At 33.5% G+C, this 16,955-nt stretch overlaps 6 protein-coding genes across 6 annotated transcripts; 1 reads left to right on the forward strand and 5 right to left on the reverse strand.

Annotated features, from left to right (window-relative positions):
• Nucleotides 1-1,726: 1,726 nt before the first annotated feature.
• Nucleotides 1,727-2,845, reverse strand: KABA2_05S01782 (uncharacterized protein; the record flags this gene model as incomplete). Its single annotated transcript, XM_041550721.1, has 1 exon — nucleotides 1,727-2,845. The coding sequence occupies one exon, from the start codon at nucleotides 2,843-2,845 to the stop codon at nucleotides 1,727-1,729; it is 1,119 nt and encodes a 372-aa protein (XP_041406655.1).
• A 2,204-nt stretch (nucleotides 2,846-5,049) lies between these two features.
• On the reverse strand, nucleotides 5,050-6,621 carry PUT1 (proline dehydrogenase; the record flags this gene model as incomplete). The annotated part of the gene is made up of 1 exon (XM_041550722.1): nucleotides 5,050-6,621. One exon carries the CDS (start codon nucleotides 6,619-6,621, stop codon nucleotides 5,050-5,052), a length of 1,572 nt encoding a protein of 523 aa, XP_041406656.1.
• Nucleotides 6,622-7,378: 757 nt separating this feature from the next.
• RRN5 (Rrn5p) lies at nucleotides 7,379-8,815 on the reverse strand (the record flags this gene model as incomplete). The annotated part of the gene is made up of 1 exon (XM_041550723.1): nucleotides 7,379-8,815. One exon carries the CDS (start codon nucleotides 8,813-8,815, stop codon nucleotides 7,379-7,381), a length of 1,437 nt encoding a protein of 478 aa, XP_041406657.1.
• A 418-nt stretch (nucleotides 8,816-9,233) lies between these two features.
• On the forward strand, nucleotides 9,234-11,180 carry SLS1 (Sls1p; the record flags this gene model as incomplete). The annotated part of the gene is made up of 1 exon (XM_041550724.1): nucleotides 9,234-11,180. The coding sequence occupies one exon, from the start codon at nucleotides 9,234-9,236 to the stop codon at nucleotides 11,178-11,180; it is 1,947 nt and encodes a 648-aa protein (XP_041406658.1).
• A 284-nt stretch (nucleotides 11,181-11,464) lies between these two features.
• Nucleotides 11,465-14,566, reverse strand: NHA1 (Nha1p; the record flags this gene model as incomplete). The annotated part of the gene is made up of 1 exon (XM_041550725.1): nucleotides 11,465-14,566. The coding sequence occupies one exon, from the start codon at nucleotides 14,564-14,566 to the stop codon at nucleotides 11,465-11,467; it is 3,102 nt and encodes a 1,033-aa protein (XP_041406659.1).
• Nucleotides 14,567-15,578: 1,012 nt separating this feature from the next.
• On the reverse strand, nucleotides 15,579-16,712 carry RKM5 (S-adenosylmethionine-dependent methyltransferase; the record flags this gene model as incomplete). The annotated part of the gene is made up of 1 exon (XM_041550726.1): nucleotides 15,579-16,712. One exon carries the CDS (start codon nucleotides 16,710-16,712, stop codon nucleotides 15,579-15,581), a length of 1,134 nt encoding a protein of 377 aa, XP_041406660.1.
• Between the last annotated feature and the right edge of the window lie 243 nt (nucleotides 16,713-16,955).

The raw sequence follows: 16,955 nt of genomic DNA on the forward strand, positions 1-16,955 counted from the left end.
CTAATAAAATGTTTATTTCTTATTAGGACATCTTAGGTATCTTAATTTCACATAATTTCTGTCAATTTGGTAGACTGTTTTCCTTTTCCAAAAGTATAAAAGGACCACATATTCTAATTTTATATATATACAATCTTCCTTATATAGACTTACTTTATATAACATAAAATAAACTACAAGATTATACATTTGAATATCTATAACTATGTCCGATAATTTCAACTCGAATACTAATCGTATATTCTCGATTTCAAACTTACGTTTACAAATGATATATAAAGACAAAGAATTCTGAACTTACATTCTGAGTTAGATTCTATTCGTTCTATAAATTATATATAACATAAAAAATCACTTTCAAATATAAGAAAGATATAACAAATAATATTTGCTTTATTTTAAACATTAGTATTCAGTCTACTCCTCTCTACCTAACACTACAAATAATGAACGAATCAAGATCTAACTCTATTATGTCTGCTTCAGTACTATAATGTGTTTTATATATATTGTAGTTCAGTATACCCTAATTATAATCGTATATTAGCTACCTTCTCATTCTGAGAGTTTAAGTTAATGTTAACCTCATTAGTTCAGCTGTAGTGTATTATCAATTTACTCAGAATACACTTTTTTTAAAAATAATAACGCAGTTGAAGCAAGATACCAACTTATTATAGAATCAATGTTATTTACCTACATGTAAATGTAAAACAAAATACTCTAGTAAGTCCCATAATGTTCTTCAGATGTAGTAAATTCATTTCTAATTTCTACACCAGCCACCAATAATATCCAAAAGAAGAAATAATTATAAAAATCGTGTTATTAGTAATATTTTGAAATTTATAGCCCCTATATCTGAAAATGTGTCTAGGAAACATATATCTGGTTCTTTTGACTTTAAAGGAAAATTATTAATCATTGGGTAAGCAATGATAATTACTACACAGTGGAGAATCTGTAAGAATTTGTATGTTGATAGATTTTAACTATTTTAACTGTTCAAAAACCAAATCAGCCCAGTATAAGTCATACAGGATATTAACTTCATTATTTGTTATTTCTAAACCGTTATATTTTGTTTCTTAGACTATATCACAAAGGTTATTAATGCAACCATATTTTTCAAAACAAATCTTTACAAATTTAAAACAGAGTTTTGAGTATTTTATTGGGTTATATAAATTTTCGAAGTATTCGTTAGAGTTATCCTCAGATATAATTTTTGATTCTTTTATTAAAAAGGCACTTCTTAATTTGATATTTCGAAATATAGATCTGCCCGATAAATTCATTATCTGTACCAACCTGTAGAGGGTGATACAAAACTTGATAATATTAATTCTAGGAGTTTGCATGGTCGGGTTGAAATTGTTTAGTTTTACGTTTTATAATAATATCGGAGTTGTAAAAGGTAAATTTTGAAAATGTGAGACTCAATTCCGTGATTTTCTTTGCTCTAAGTTTGTCTCAAGAAATATTGATATTTTTTCTTTATTTAACAATCATATTTATAAACTCTTAAGATTAAATCATAACTTTAAAACTTTTGGTAATGTGTTGTTTTTCCTGAAGAAAAGTCTAAAATGCATTTGTTTGAACTATTTAAAAAATTAAGACAGAAAAAATACTTTACGGAAAATCAAAAACTAGAAACATTTTTAAGAGCCAAAATACGAACAGCTAACAATTTTCATATATATATATATGTAATTTTTATGATTTAAGTATCTATTGGTTTCTTTATTTGAAGAATTACTTTCCCTTTACATTTCCCAGACTCAGCTCTGTCAATGGCTTTTTGGTAATCTTCAAAATTATAAACTGAATCAATTTGTGGTTTAAATTGCTTCTTTTCCAACATTTCATTTGCAAGAATTTCAACATCCTTATTTGGATAACACATATTGAAATAATAGTTGTATGCTCTCCATGGTTTAAATCTACGGTAAGGTTGAACCACCAGTCTCAATTTCAATAAATCCAAAGTATTTACACTTTCATAATCGAACACAGAGTCACCCACAACTGTACTATAATAGGAATTTGTTGATTTTGGTTTTAAGAAATCGTTCATAATTGGCAAGAAATCTGAAGAACCGCATGAATCAAAGATTACATCAAATTTTTCACCATCTAGTTTTGTTATCATGATCTCTTTAACGTTTTCTACTGTTTTATTGTTATTATAAGCAACCAAATAATCATAACCAAATCTTTTGTTGTATTCAATTGAATTTTCATTACAAACGCCAACAACATTTCTCACATGGAAATGATTCTTGGCAATTTGAACAAAACAGTTGGCAACTTGTGTAGAAGCACCTAACACTAAGACATTATTGATCTTAGACCAGTCTCTACCGGGATGAAATATCCCAGCATAAGCAGTACCAAATACGAGAGGCCATGACGCACTAAGATCAAATTCATTATATTCTGAAGTTGTCAGTGTTTTAGTGGCAGGTGCAATATGAGTCATTGAAGGTGTCTTTTCTGGGGTGACGATCAAATAGTTTGAGAATGTACCATGAGGTGAATATAAGTAACCAACCAAACCATTAATCTTATCACCAATCATCCATTCATCTGAGACTTTATGACCTTTTCTAATAATAACACCAGAAAAATCTCTACCGTATGCCTTTGGATTTGCAGAAGATAGTCTTGCAACAGCAGCTTTATGTAATAAAAAATCTATTGGGTTTATGGAAGCAGAATAAACTTCCACTACAATTTGGTTATCTTCGAAACAAGTATCTAGATCAATTTCTTCTATGGTGATAGAAGCAGGAGTATCCCTATTAATAAAACTTACAGTTTTCCATTTGACGACAGACATCTTTCCAAATTTAATTTTCGTCTTATCTATATGAGTGAGCTAGAATTGCAAAAATGAAGAAAAGTATATTCAAATCCTAATATCAGTGTGATTGTGTCTCACTCTCTCCCCTTTTATATTATATGTCATCTCATTGCAAGATCCTTTTTATGGTCAATCCTTTATATTTCCAGTGTATGCATAACCCCAGAAAAATGCGCCCCTTTGACATATTGCCGTGGCTGTTAGCTTAGCAAAAAAGGGCTTTTCATTGTTAATTCCATGGAGTTAAACTAATAGAAAACGACGGTGATAATGAAGCATTTGTTGCGATGGGTAAGACACTAGGTGGTGAACTACTGGAATAACAGGAATGGTTAATGTGTATTACTGTATTTAAACTATTTTTGAATTACTATTGTTACCCAAGTTCTTATATTAGTAGTAAAATATATATTGTGTCATAATAATAGTCCTTCTAAGGTTGGAAAATATATCACAATACTGTGTCAAATAGTAAGCGTGGACTCCAACATTCTATATGTATATCCACTTTATTTTATATCTAGATCACTCTTCTCGATGATCACTTTTTTCTCAAAGTTTATCACTTTGTGCTCTTTATTTACTTTAAATACATGTTTAGTGCTCTTTCTAACATATATCAAAATGATAAAAAAATATTAATAAACTTTTTTCTTCATTAGGAAATAACGAATGTTATTGGTGAGAAGGGTTATCTTAAAAGTTTACCAGGCATGTTACGTGAATGATTTTAATAGTATTATATTCAAGATATACTCATATAATGTGGTTTATTTATATACAAGTATTTTTAGTATATATTATCTCCCTCTAGATATTTTAGGTTTTAATTTTCGATTCCTCATTTCTTATTATATATCAATGTTTTGGAATATTATTCGCTCGAATCTGATAAGGAATACTGGTATTAGTTTTTTTATCCTTTGGAACTGTTTCCATTTTAGTAATTTTAATTATTTTGTAAAAATTATTATTTGTGATATTCAATATATTCGTCATAGTTTCTTTAGAACCCGAATTAAAATATGCATAAAATATTGTACAACGATATTTTGAGTTTTTACATGTCATGCCATTTATATGTGGTTGATATCTTCTCGCTTACCTATAATTTTGGGGTTGATCATAATAAAATTGACCAATTTGTGATTTCATACCGTCTTGGTCAGCAAATGATGTGATTGATAACGCAGATATTCGATTTATGGGAAAATAAATTTTATTCAAAATACGTTTGGATCTTCTTACGCACTTCATTTATTGATTAGTTGTTTTCCCATATCATATACTTGTCTCGATGGATATAGTGTATGTATAGCTTGAACTTTGACATAGTACAACATATTGAATCTGTATTTATAAATAATATAAGATTCTAACTCAATTACTTGTTGTATTCATTCTACTGTGGTGTTGTATTCAATTATATTGGTAACCATGTCATCTTTAATTATATTATCGTCTGTTCGATTCGGACCTTTCTTGTGGGTCAAACCTTATGTTCAGCGTTGGGGTTTTTTGTCCTAATCCCATCTCCATCCCGATTTGAATTGCTTTACCGGTGTAATACTCTACTTCTGGACCTAGTATATCATATTTGTTGATATATAGCTTATTAAATTTGTTTAAAATTTTAGTATCAAACTTATCTGATAATATTGTTATCACGGATTTTGCCATTTTATCAGTGCTTTGTTTTCTGGTTCATATGAGGTGGTTCCTTGATATATAATTCCTCTTGAAGGTCACCATTTAAATATACTGAGGAAAGGTCTAACTCTATTATTTAGTAATAATTATCTATAGCAAGTGCTAGATTTGTGATTAAGATCTTGTCATCGGATGGTACTTGTGCTTTATTCTTAGTGTGTACATCCAAATAACTAACATATAGTTATTTTCTTGCTCTCTATAATATAGAACCATATATATGTGATTATATCATTATATCATAGTACAAATATACCTTGATGTATAAAGTAATCCTTCACAACTAACTCCATGATACGTAAAACAAGCCCTTGTGGTTATATTAAAGTTATTCAATATTAGTATAAAAGAATATTTATGTATTTTCTTGGGAATATAGAGTGATAAAAGATAAAAAAAATAATATTTATATATATATGTATGTGTAGTATAGTTTTATTGGAAAGTTTGTATATTTTGAATTGCGCCCCTTACGATCTTAAGGATAAAAATATAGATTTTAATAATGGCCAGCCATTATCAGCTCTTACAGCGTCACCGTTTTCTTGTAGTCTTCTTAATAGATAATCCTTTGTCTCAACAGCAGGACCCCATGGAACATATTTAATAATATTTTTCACACCGTAAGTGTTAATTAAATCATGAGTGACATTATCGGCCATACCTAAAAGTTGACCAAAGATGACATTATTTTGAACGTAGTTTTTGTTTGGAGATTTTGAGTTATTAATCAAATTGGTAGCAATCAATTGAGAGTGATAGTTATGAGAGGCAATAACTAAATGACCAAAGGTAGAATTTTCACCTTTTTCTAACATATCATTAGTGACAAAAGTTGCTACTTTATTATAATGGTTATCTGTATCTAATTTAGTGTCATGAATAATGGAATCTCTTTCAGGTTCTGTATGGATGTAAGCACCTCTAACCAATTTCAATCCCAATTTATAATTACCTTCTTGAGCCAATTTTTGTTCTTCAATGATATCATTTAGAGAATCTCTTAAATATAATTGCCATGTTCCAATGCAGGAAGCAAATTTATTTTCCATCGAATTAAATTTCTGGAATAAAATTCTTTGTAATTCATAAACCCCATTCTTTTGTAAATCATATTTTTCCGCATCAATAGTGGAAACAAAAAATGGAGATTTTCTATTTGGATATCTTTCTAAGAGAGTCTTATTTAATTGGCAAATCTCTTCGGTGATCTTTGAACAGTTATCTATCAAAGTTTGTCTTTGTTCATTCCAATGTGGGTCCGAAGAACGTCCGAAATTCAATAATACTTCGGATGGGTTCTTTACTAGTGCTGAAGGCTTCAAAGCGATATAACCAGGTGCGATATCATTAATATTTGAAGCAGTAGCATCTAATTGTGATAAAAAGTTTGGTAATAAAATCTTATGGATAGAAGTGATTGTTTCTTTAACAATGTGATTAATATCAATATTTTTAGTGCCTTCAGCGTCTTCGATGGTTAAAGACAGCATCATATTCGAGATACCTCTCTTTTGTAGTTGTCTACCACATTGCAACACTTCATCCATTGTTTCACCGCCACAATATAAATCGGAAATGAATACTTTCATGACTGGGATTGGGACGTAAGGAAACAATTTAATACAAGTATCTAAGAAGAACTTGTTCATTGTGACAATACCTATCATTGATAAAGAAAACAACTGATTATTTGGCAGAGTCTTTAGATAGGTCATAGACGCTGGGGCTGCAATATCGTATATTCTATCCCAGCTGGGTTCTTGAATAGCTGAAGTTGTATCCATAGTAGACATGGTACCTGGAATAGTAACAGTACTGATGTTAGTGTTAACAGCTGGTACAGATGCAGCTTCTGCAGCAGCAGCAGAAGAATCTAATATACCCGAAGGGTCGAAGTACATCGTAGTTTCATTCTTCTTAGTATTAGTCTTTGAGACGTAGAGTCTCTTAGTATTATAGAGGATAGGCCTACTCTTTTGAGAGATATTAGTAGAGCGCAATAAATTAGAAGCAGGAGATCTTAAAACAGATAGTCTCATTAAAATGTTTAGGAATAAGTGGTTGTATAATTATTTATATTTATATAGATGTATATAAGAGAAGTAAGACTTAAAAAATAATAACTATAACAAAATATCAAGAAACAAGAAAAAAAACAAACTAAAAATCAGAGAATAAGAACTAATATACTTTATTTTAATCAAAGCTTCCCTTATATACGTTTTCCATTCGTCGATCCATATTTATTCTTCCCCCCAAAAACATAACAATATATAGATATATTTATAGATATATATCGTTATTATGCTGATAACTTTAATCATGTTCCTCAAAAATTATGATAATCAATGTTATAAAATGTTATTTACTTTTCAGCTTATCTTATCGACTCAAAATGAGTTGGACAATGCTGCGATTTAATGCTCGCCGATTTTCTGTCCAGCATCAATCTCTTACAGCCGGTGAGGGGTAGGGTACCCTTCCGCTTGCTCGTTTCTTTCTTTTTTGCGTTCCCGCGGAGAAATCGGCGTAGCAATGCTTGTTAATCAATTTTATCCGAGTTCGGGATTGGCTCTCCGACTCCATTTTAGGTAGAAAGAGAGACATACATTTTGGTTGGAGTTTGCACAGCCGCACAGCCGGTTAAAACGACATTTTCTGTTGTTGCTTCGGCGATCGGTTCCCGAAGGTGAGAGAGAGGAGAGAAATCGCGTTTTCTGTTTTTGATAGGCGAAAGGAACGTGAGGGGGAAGGGCCCACGTTGGCCGGGAAGCCAACGCCGACCTTCCCAAGCAGCTAAGCTTTATTTCCTCGTTGCTGCAGCTGTAAAATGGATTTCTTTAAGACGAACGAATAGATTGCTTGGCAAACCTGCGAGGAGAGCTCGGTGTCACGTGCGTCGGTGACTGCGTCGAGCTCGTCGTCACGTGCCTCGCGGTTCTCTGATGGGATAGCGTACATTTTAGTGTATTCCAATTCGATGTTGTCGAGATTGGGTCCTGTGGGAGTTCGAAACTCGGTCAATCCAGGCTCTGTCGTATTGCTGTTGATGGCCGTAGTTAGAGAGGTAGTCTGATGTACCATCTCTGGGATGATACTTTCACGGACACTACGTTTTCTGAAAATGTTACCATCGATAGGTCGGTAATGGATTTCGTATTTGTTAATTGTATCCATAACACTTTCACCTAACGTCTGGGTATGCTTGGTGTTGCGTTCGTTCTTCATAACGGTTATGGCTTTGTCTACTTCTGCAGAAGTGATGACTGTTGGATAAAACGGGGTGTGATCTTCATTAATAGCAATATTCTTCTTCTTCTTCTTCTTGTGAGAATGGTGAATTTCGACAACTTCTTCCTCTTCTTCCTCTTTTTCAGTTTTGCTGTTCGGCTCTTGTGTCCTTTGTCTTTTATGTTCCTTGGGATCATCTTTTATAAGCAATGCTCTTAAAGATCGTTTGGAGATTCGTTTATGTTGGAGTTCTGGTAACACTGTATACCATAATAATCGACGCAATTGTTGTCTTACTAAATCCTCCATATATCGAACACTAGCAATATCAATTGATACTACTTCTCGCCTTACTTCTTGCACTTCTTCAAGATGACTCTTACTATATATTGAATTCCACCTTTTCTTCCAATTATCTATATCAATTAATTCACTACTGACAGGTTTAATAGTATCTTTCATCGTTATAGTCTTTTTTGTTGGTTTCGTACTCATGTATTCTTCCATCTCTATAAATTGTTCATCCATATCGTATGCTATATCCATATCTGCAATTTTCACTAATCCCTTGAATTTTTGTCTACGTAATTGCCTTAAATTGCTTCGCAAAATCTTATAATATTCCATGATTTCAAAGATCGACTTCTCATGAAGAACATGACTCCATTCACTGACACGATGTATACTATACCTTGACAACAATTTGAAAAATAGACGTTTTTCATGACCCGTCCAATAACTTCCAACGGTATCATCCTCATCCTCATCCTCGTCCTCATTGCCTGAGTCCAATTCTTCTTCTCTATCCAGCGATTTCGTATCGTCGTCCCTTAAATCCTGCGCACGTTCCACATAGCTTACCTGACTGGCATAATGTACTCTGGAGGAACGTATAGTATAGTCCCAAGTTTGACCTATTTGAAAGAATTCATTCACTTCTTGATTGTACATATCATAATATCGTTTAATTGCCTCCTTTTGGAGGAATTGAATTGAATTCATGCTTGCATATGTGAGGATCCACCCTTTTTCTCGTTATGGTAGCGATGACTTTACCTATATCTGATTTTAGATCGGTTTGTTGTTGTTGTTGTAATTGTTGTTCATCTAACTTGCATCACTATTTAAGCACGTACTTTTTTTTATTCTTCCGGTGAATTTTTCATTTTTTTCCAACCCTTCGAGCTTATTATAATGGTGAAAATCAGTTTTTTCTTAAATAGATAAAACAACAATTAAATATATATATACATACACTCACGATTCAATACGGATGCAACAGCGTTTAGTTATAAAAAACACATAACGGGACGCTTTTAATACTTCGTTAAAGAGGAGGATAAGCACAACTGCAAACGATAGGATTGAGGGGTTTTTGTAGTCCATTATCTCGCCTTACACACTTTCCAGTAGTTAGGAAATGAAACAATATAACTTGGTACAGTTCATTAGACTGTACTCAACTAGAGGTAAAAAATTAAAACCAACAAAACCTCAAATTGTCGTGTTGAATCCAGAACAAGCTGGTTTGCTCACCCATCGTCATAGAAGAAATACAGGTACAAACAACAATGGTAAAGAGAGATATATGAAATCACACCACGATCATCTTAGAGCAGAAAAAAATTCTTTATTTGAGGGTATTGAATTGGAACCAACATGGGTGAAAAAGGGTAGAAATATAATGGGATCTGATTTAATTAAAGATACAGAAAATTTATTGAAATTTCAAAAAAAGGCCTCTGTAGAGCAGCTGTTCCATTCTATAGACTCCCTAAAACCTACATTGACAAATATTTCACAAGAAAATTATACACAATTGCAAAAACAATTAACTGATTCTTTTACAATCAAACAATTACGTGAATATATTAATACATTAGATCCCCAACATGAACTGATCACATCGAATAGATTGGTGAAACATAAGTTAATAGAACAGATATTTACAAAATTATGGAGTGGTCAAATTTCTCAAAATCTGTTAGATTTACAAACTAAAACAATCAAATTAACCCAAAGACATTCAAAATTACTTCTACTAACTCAAAATGGGAAAATTCTGAAGAATTTAACACGTTTGAATCCTCATTTGTTTATTCAATTAAATTTATCTCAAAACGAATTAAGGATAACATCCACAGTGAATATCCTCGAATTTATAGAAATTTCTTTAAATAATATCCTGAACAACGTATGTGCCACAGATTGGTCACCTACAACAACTTTATCGGAATCTCAATTAAATTTAATTACAAGAATATGTGGTGTAGATATATATAATAATGAAGTTGCTGCATTTGGTTGGAAAAGAATAGAATTAGCAAAAAGATTAGTTAGGTGGATAATATCAAAAGAAGATTCTTTACATAAGGAAGCCAAATTTGAAAAATGGCTATTATCTGAAGATAATGGAGACAATGACAACATTAAGTGGTTCCCATTTAATGACCTTGATTGCTTAGATTGGCTTGACAAGGATGAAACCTGGGGAAGACTCCAGAAAATAGAACCAATAGCGGAAGATAATACAAATATAGAATCATCAGCAATTAAACCTAGTAATTTGTTATGCGACGAAAAGATTGATGAAATATATAATTTCTTCAAGGATTCTAGCTTGAACAAAAGTAACTCTGGTATATCATCTGCTGTATCAAATATTGTCAGCATATCTTTTGGTTCAATACTGGAAACCAAGACGAATAATAAAAGAATCTTTCAACCGAGAGTCTCAAAAATTTCCGAAAAAGTGTTAGCACTGCCTCCAGATTCAGGAGATACTGATACTGAACCAAGTTATTATTTGGAGTTGAATTTTACTCCATCATCTAAGAACCTGAAAAAATTCCCCCCACTTAAATTGTTAATCCAATTAGACGAAAAAAATAATATCATATATGAAACAATTCAATGCCTAACATGTCTATCATCCAGCGACTATTATCCACAGACACCACAACTACAACACGATTATAAAATATCCCATGATAAACTATCTGATATATTTGTGTATGATAATAACGGAGAATTAACGAACCAACCTGGTATTGATAAATTCCTGAACGTATTTAAATACACACCACAAATCCCCTATGTGAATTCCACTGATACTGTTTCGTTTAATCTACCAATAGAGATATCTGAAGCTTCCAATGTTGACTACGAATTTGTCTCTATGAATCATCATTCCGTCAGAAGATTTCAATACCTCGACAAGTATTCAGTTCAATTTTCAAATGTGAACGGAGGTTCTCTAGGTGGTTGCTACACCCAAGTTGAATTTGTTAATGATGATAACGCAACTGAATTACCTAGTAGAGAAGATTTTGGTAAATTCTTAAAAGATATTTTCAAATTTGATTAACAGAAGTCACCTTGTAAATAACCCCTACATAAAAAGATGATACTTTTCAGTAACATTTTTTAACATACATATGTAATAAATAAATATCTTGCATTCCTTTAATAGATGAAATATTTTTTCTGTTTTATGCGTTTACTAATAAAGAATATAAAATATATATTAGAAATATTGTATTTTTTAATGCTATTATGTGAAGATATTAAATCTCTATTCATCGATTTAGAAAATAACAATCCGTTTCGGAGAAGATGCTTAGACTAATGACTATGCAGTTACTAATTTGATCATTTCTTTAAGTTGAACTTCTTAACTATTGAGCTCTTTAAATTTTGGGCTCTATTTCCAGCTCTTTCTCTACTACCACCTGTTGGTGTAGGTTCTTCTTCTTCATCATCGTCACTACCTTCTACTGATTCATTCGTCAGACCTAATGCATTCAAACGTCTCTGTCTTTCAAACTCCGTCTCAGATTCATCATCAGACGCATCACTGGTATCATATTCATAGTCGTCATTTGTTTCACCTGCGTCATCATCGTATCCCATGCTATCACTTTCACCACTTGTGTAATCACTATCAGATCCAGATTCCTTATCCATATTAACACGACCTGATGCATACATTTGGGTTGGAGCTGGTGTAAGAATTCTGTTGGTTGCTGATTGTTTTACCTTATTCATGCCAGGTTTCGAAATAGATTGTTTTTTAGTACTTCCATCTCTAACTGGAGGACGTGGAACGGAAGAAGCCGCACGACTTCTTAGACCAACAGCAGATAGAGCCTTAGAAACAACACCAGTGCCATTATTATTCCCGTTTTCATTGCCTTCTTCGTCTGCATGTGGATTGATTCTGTATCTTCTAACGACATCACCTTCGTCATTTTCTATAATTAACAAATTATCAATCTTATATGCGTGATATTTGTGTTTGGTCTCACCATCTGATGAGCCGATGGAGATTCCACCAATACTTGAACGTCTACTTGCCGTCTTCTTTATAGCATTACCAACAATGGAAGGAACACTTGTTAAGGAAGCTGGTGAAACTATATGTTTCAAAGCTCTCAGACTTGAACCAGAATCATGAGATGTTACACCAACGAGTGGAGAACCCCCCTCATATTCTTTTATGCTACCTTCTATGTCATCTGGTGGGATATTTAATTTGGCTTGGTCTAGAATTTCACCATGTTTATTTTCAATAATAATTTGATCACCTTCTGTGTATGCAACTTTACCAGTATTTTCAGCTTCCTCTATCTCCTTTTGTCTCTGCTTCTCATTTGAAGTCATAGATGTATCACTAGATGTTCTTTGTTTTTCACTATATTGAGCATCTGAATCATAAGGCACATTATTTGGTGAGTCCGTTGAATGCAATCTGTTTGAGTAAGCATCACTTTCAGGATGATCTCTAATGCGTTGTTTATCGTCCTCGTTTTCATCGTAAAGTTCATGATCTGATTCAAATGCAGGATACGTTGGCAATTCTTGAACGTTAGGACTCATCAATTGACTAGTTTGGGATATAGAACCATTATCACCAGCGGTACCATTCGACAATGCTGATGATGTCGCACTGAATCTACTCTGTAAACTATTACTAGCTATAGTAGATTCTTGTTCCTCATGTTGAGGTGCCACCGAGGAACTCAATGCAAATGTAGCTGCACGAGCTTCTTTCTCACGTTGCAATCTTTCTCTTCCTAAATCGTTTAATTCATCATCATATTCATTCCTTTGAGATTTGGAACGGAAGATTTCACGAGGTAAATGCCTATGCCTCAATTTGCTATGCTTTCTACCATGTTTCTTATGTCTCCGTCTTGTCATCCCACCTGCATGTCTCACTGGAACACCACTTGTCTCCACTGTACTTGTCCTTGACATTGCTTTACCTTCTCTTCCTGGGATCATCTTACCTGTAGTGTCGACTCTTTGTAAAGAGAAAGATCTACCAGCTTTATCCAATGATGGTAATCTTTGCATCCAAGAACTCTTCCCACCACCGCCCCCAAAGGTTTGAGTAGTAAAAGTTTTTGTCAAAGTAATTGTATTCAAATGACGTCCCAAAGTAATGATTGCCACGGAAGAACCATGCACAATAATGGATGTGACAATAAAGAAACATACGATTGGCCAAATACATGCAATCAATTGATAATGCTTTGAACCTTCAGTAGGTAGATGTCTTAAAGGTGTCTCTTCTTCAGAGACACTTGCCTCCAATTCCGATCTAGACAAGATTGCGGCGAAGATGGCACCAACACCAATAGGGCCAAAATGTCCTACAAAGAGTGCTTCACGCCATGATTTAATATCTGGAATAAATCTTCTCATAGCTAACACTGCAGGGATTCTTCTTAAGAAGATCACTACGAATGCTAAAATGATTAATCTCCAAACGTTACAGCCAATTGCACCATTATTAAATTGTTTCCAAGGTACGATTGCACCAAAATAGATAAAATAGGCGTAGTTTAATAACAGATCAATCACTGTAGATACTTTACTTTCTTCTGTTCTCTTAGAGAACCAACCATCCCATGCAAAAGTTGCACCAGCTGCGAATGAAACTAAAAGATCATCTACTCCAAGGATGGAACCGAAACCTGCACAACAGAAGGATAGGACCACATAGAATGCTAAAAAGGATTCTCTATCGATAATATTTTTTTCTTCTGCAAATTTGATTGCACGTTTCCCTACATAACCAATGAATATACCTAGAATTGCTCCAAATAGACATTCATAAAGGATTGTAACACAAATCCAATCTTTAACGATTTCTCTAGCGTTACCTGGATATAAAATCAAGTTCAATGATAAATAAATGAAGGGGAACGCCATACCATCATTACAACCAGATTCTGCAGATAATAAGTTTCTTAAATGCCCTGGAACTCTTTGAGCGAACTTACCTGACACAACTGATTGAGCCAAAATAGGATCTGTTGCGGTAATACATGCAGAGACTAACAAACTTGCAGAAAAATTCAAACCTGGAATTAAAATCCAAATAAACAAACCTATAATCAACCAACCGACGGTCATTACCGGAAGCAATAACATAACTATCGAAAGCCAATGTTTTAACATATATTTTCTTGGTAATTCTACGGCCACAGCAAAAATTTGTAAACATAATACGATACGTGTAATTTCCAAAGTAATAGAATCTGAATTCCCCCAATCTAATGGATTGAACCAATCTAAACATACTGGTCCTACGATAATACCAAATATCCCTGCCACAGTGGATTCACCAATATATAATTTTTCCTTAATAAAGAGGGATACTAATGAGAAGATGGAAGAAAAAACCCCTACACATGCATACGCCACATGAGCTTTGGATACTTCCAGATGTTCCCATACAGCCATCTTTATTTTAATGTTGATGACACTACCAAACACGAAGAGTTATCTATTTTCAATATATTGCGTTTCTTCTCTGATTTATACAGAAAGATGAAAATGAAGTTATGAATAATAATAATAGTAATAGTATAACGAAGAAGATATGAAACAAACAAACAGATAAATATATATGAAATTTATAATGATGGGTTTATATTCTTTTTCGTTTACCACAAACAAGCTTTCTTTTATGTTTTGCGTTGCGTAAATCTACTTTCTTTCCTTGTATTTAAAGCTTTATTGTTCTCTTTCTCTCTTTATTTTTCCCTCTCTCTTCTAACAGTAGCTAAAGAACCAAAATATTGTATATTGCTTTATAATACACAAAACACAGGCTTAAAAAGTAACAGCTAGTATACTGCTATGCCAAATAAAGAATTAGTAGTGATAACGTCAAAAAACGTATATATATATCTATAGGTAACTAATTCCTTTATTGTATCGTTCGACAGATATAAGCTAAATGAAAAAACAAAACAACTAAGAATCGTAGTTCATCTGTCAAGTTATATAATCAAGTTATATAAGCCGTAAATCACTAAAGCCTATTGTGATAAACAAACTCTCTTCCAGTGGCTCCCACTTCAGCAATCGATGCCATGAAACTATCATTTCCAGTCCCATTCCCAAATGGAGGGGGGCCACTGCACTGCACCGAACTAATCTCTCTTTCTCTTTCTCTTTCTCTCTGCCTCCCCTCTCAAAACGAGTGAAAAAAGTTCCTCTCCCACAACAAATTTTGCGAATGAGCAGCAGATCTCTCTGCTTCCCGCTCTCTCTGGTTCGCTTCGTCTGCTAAATACGATGAACGTGGCTGAACAAAACACACAAAAACTGCGTGGAGCGAACCATTTGTTTGATATTTCTGTGCTTCTTTGCATAACAATAACAATAACAATATGAACACTATGATTCCACGGGATATATTGATGCTCGGAAGGGGGGAATTGAAACCGCAGATGGTATACCATCACTACTAGATCAGGTAGATGGCATATCTGGACGCATCAAGAGCATTATCTGCAATACTGTATACAGACAATTCATGGTTGATGACAGCTTGCTCGAGGAATTGCGTGACTATGTCTTGTGATCTTAAATGGACGCCAATAAGGCATCGCACATTTGGTGGTGTTGTCCTCTGTTTGTCTGCATCTGAGAAAAAGCTTCTTAGGTTTATAATTGTAGTTAGAAACGGTTCTATCAGGTACTCGTTGTATATTACATCCATGGCAACTATATAGACAGTGTCACAATTGTCCTTAACTTGAGTTAAATATGGATGGTTAACTTTGGGATCGAATTTCTCCCAATTCAATTCTTCAACTTCTATAGATACCGTTGCTGAGTTTCTTGAAGACTTGCTATTGATAGATCCTCGCTTATTACTATTATCTTCTTGTTCTGTTGTCTCCAAGGTAGACTCGACCTCACGACGTTCTATTCCTAACGATTTAGATATACATTCACGTCTTGTCACTTGAGATACATTTTCTTTAATATTTTGTTTCAATTTGTTCAATATACCTCTTTGATCCGTACATACATAATGGTCAACATGGTTTGATAATATAACAGCCATTAGAGGCGAGATACCTGTACCTAATTCAATTATACCGACTCGCGAATTCTCATTTCTCACACTATATAAAGGTGGAATCTCCACATTTTGTTCATTATCATCATCATCATCATCATCACCCAGACTACGATTATTAGTTACTTCTACAGCGTCACACAGGAAACGGAACGGCTTCGATTCGTCACTATATAACAACCATCTTATGAAGAAAGGAGTACTTGACCAAAGAACATACCCAGTAGTAGAATTATTATTCGAGACACTAGAATTTAAATCACTTAGAGACTGTTCTACCACAACATTATACAACTCTGCATCTGCTCGACGTTCATTTTGTCTCTTCTTCCGTTTCTTTTTCTCGAGTACTACTGGTGGTGGTTCGATATCGATCTCTATAGTAGTAGCAGTTCGGGATTGGATCCCTAGATCCTGCTTTAGATTGGCAGAATTTCGCTCTAATTCAACATACCTTTCAAAGATATGCTCATATAATGTATCTTCATTGAGTGGCGCTAATTGGAATACCATTCTGATCCTTCTCCAGTTGTTATTGTTCTGCAATCGTCCCTGTTCTATTATATACAGAGAGAACAAATCTTCTTCATTTTTATTTTTCACTACTATTCTGGGAGATGAGCGATGGGCATCGCTGAAAAATATTAAATTAACTGAATTCAATCACCTAATACACAGTGAAGAAAAAACAGTTTAACATATTTCTTTGATTCATTCCAATGAATCATATGTTGTTTCTATATTCGTATCTATCTA

The sequence above is a fragment of the Maudiozyma barnettii genome (assembly GCF_903064755.1).
Source record: "Maudiozyma barnettii strain CLIB 1767 genome assembly, contig: KABA2_05, whole genome shotgun sequence".
In the NCBI taxonomy this organism is placed as follows: Eukaryota; Fungi; Ascomycota; class Saccharomycetes; order Saccharomycetales; family Saccharomycetaceae; genus Maudiozyma; species Maudiozyma barnettii.